We start from the raw sequence: 1,227 nt of genomic DNA, 5'->3' as shown, positions 1-1,227 counted from the left end.
AGTCCCGCCTTAAGCATGAAAGCCGGCTGGGTGACTTTGGGCCAATCACCAGGAGATGGAGAGTTCTAGTCCCGCCTTAAGACATGAAAGCCAGATAAGTGACTTTGGGCCAATCACCAGGAGACGGAGAGTTCTAGTCCCGCCTTAGGCATGAAAGCCGACTGGCTGACTTTGGGCCAATCACCAGGAGACGGTGAGTTCTAGTCCCGCCTTAGACGTGAAAGCCGGCTGAGTGACTTGGAGCCAATCACCAGGCGACTGTGAGTTGTAGTCTTGACCCAATGGGAGTTTCCAGCTACTCTTCAAGGGCAGCCCCCTGCAGAGCGCACGGCAGTAGTCAAGCCGGGAGGGGAGTAGAGCGTGGGCGAGGGCGAGGAAGGATCCGAATTCAAATTCCGAGGCGGAGGACCTACCCGGACCTCCTTGTAGAGGCGGAGGGAGTGGTTGTTGAGGATGAAGTATCGGTCGTGGAAGCCGGTGCTGAGTCCCAACCCGAGGACGTTCTTCTCCTCCCGGAACTTCATCAAGCCGTGTTTGCTGTCGCCCACCTTGCTGGCTGGGGGGGGGAGGAGGAAGAGGGGCGTGGAGGAGACGGGGGGGGCTATTTGGGGCGCCCCTAGAGGGAGGGGAGGCAGGGCCAGAGAGGCAGCCCAGGGACCCTCTTCTGAAAGGCCTTCGGGAAGACCAGGGGAGGAGGGCCCGCTGGGGGGGAGGGGTCCTGTGAGACTCCCCCCCTCCCTGTCCTCCCCACTCCACTCCAGGGGGAGCCACATCCACCCTGAGCGTCTTCCGGCAGCAGTCCAGCGCCCCAGGCAGGAGAGCAGCAGGGGGGGGCAGCCCCAGGGCCTCCCAATGAGGGTTAGCATCATTTGCTGCTTCAAGGTAGACTGCTCCTATACCCAGAGGTTCCACCAGGCTGACAGACGGGGCTTCCTAACCCCACATTGTCCCACTGGGGAAGCCACCAGCTGCTATTGGAGCAATGCCAGTCACTGGCAAGGGGGCAGTCAGGGCTGGGGGGGGGGTCTTCTCCTCCCTACTCTTTCCTCCCTTCTGCCTCCCTCCCTCCTTTTTTTCCTTCCTTCCTTCCTTCCTTCCCACTCTCTTCCTCCCTCCCTCCCTCCTTTCCTTCCTTCCTTCCTTCCCACTCTCTTCCTTCCTCCCTTTCTTCCTTCCTTCCTTCCCTTTCTCTCTCCCTGTCCCTCCGTCCTTCCTTCCTTCCTTCCC

General features: G+C 60.6%; 1 protein-coding gene across 1 annotated transcript in view; it reads right to left on the bottom strand.

Annotated features, from left to right (window-relative positions):
• The window catches only part of LOC107288256 (arf-GAP with Rho-GAP domain, ANK repeat and PH domain-containing protein 1-like), an 80,038-nt gene that overhangs the window by 8,989 nt on the left and 69,822 nt on the right, over positions 1-1,227 (bottom strand). Inside the window, exon 20 of the mRNA XM_015816855.1 lies at positions 414-548. Within this exon, the coding sequence (XP_015672341.1) occupies positions 414-548 (135 nt within the window). The remainder of the gene's footprint in view (positions 1-413; positions 549-1,227) is intronic.

Source organism: Protobothrops mucrosquamatus, unplaced genomic scaffold (assembly GCF_001527695.2).
Source record: "Protobothrops mucrosquamatus isolate PMUCROS unplaced genomic scaffold, P.Mucros_1.0 scaffold513, whole genome shotgun sequence".
In the NCBI taxonomy this organism is placed as follows: domain Eukaryota; kingdom Metazoa; phylum Chordata; class Lepidosauria; order Squamata; family Viperidae; genus Protobothrops; species Protobothrops mucrosquamatus.
Note: the sequence above shows the minus strand (reverse complement) of the source record. Positions and strands in the feature narration are given on the sequence as shown.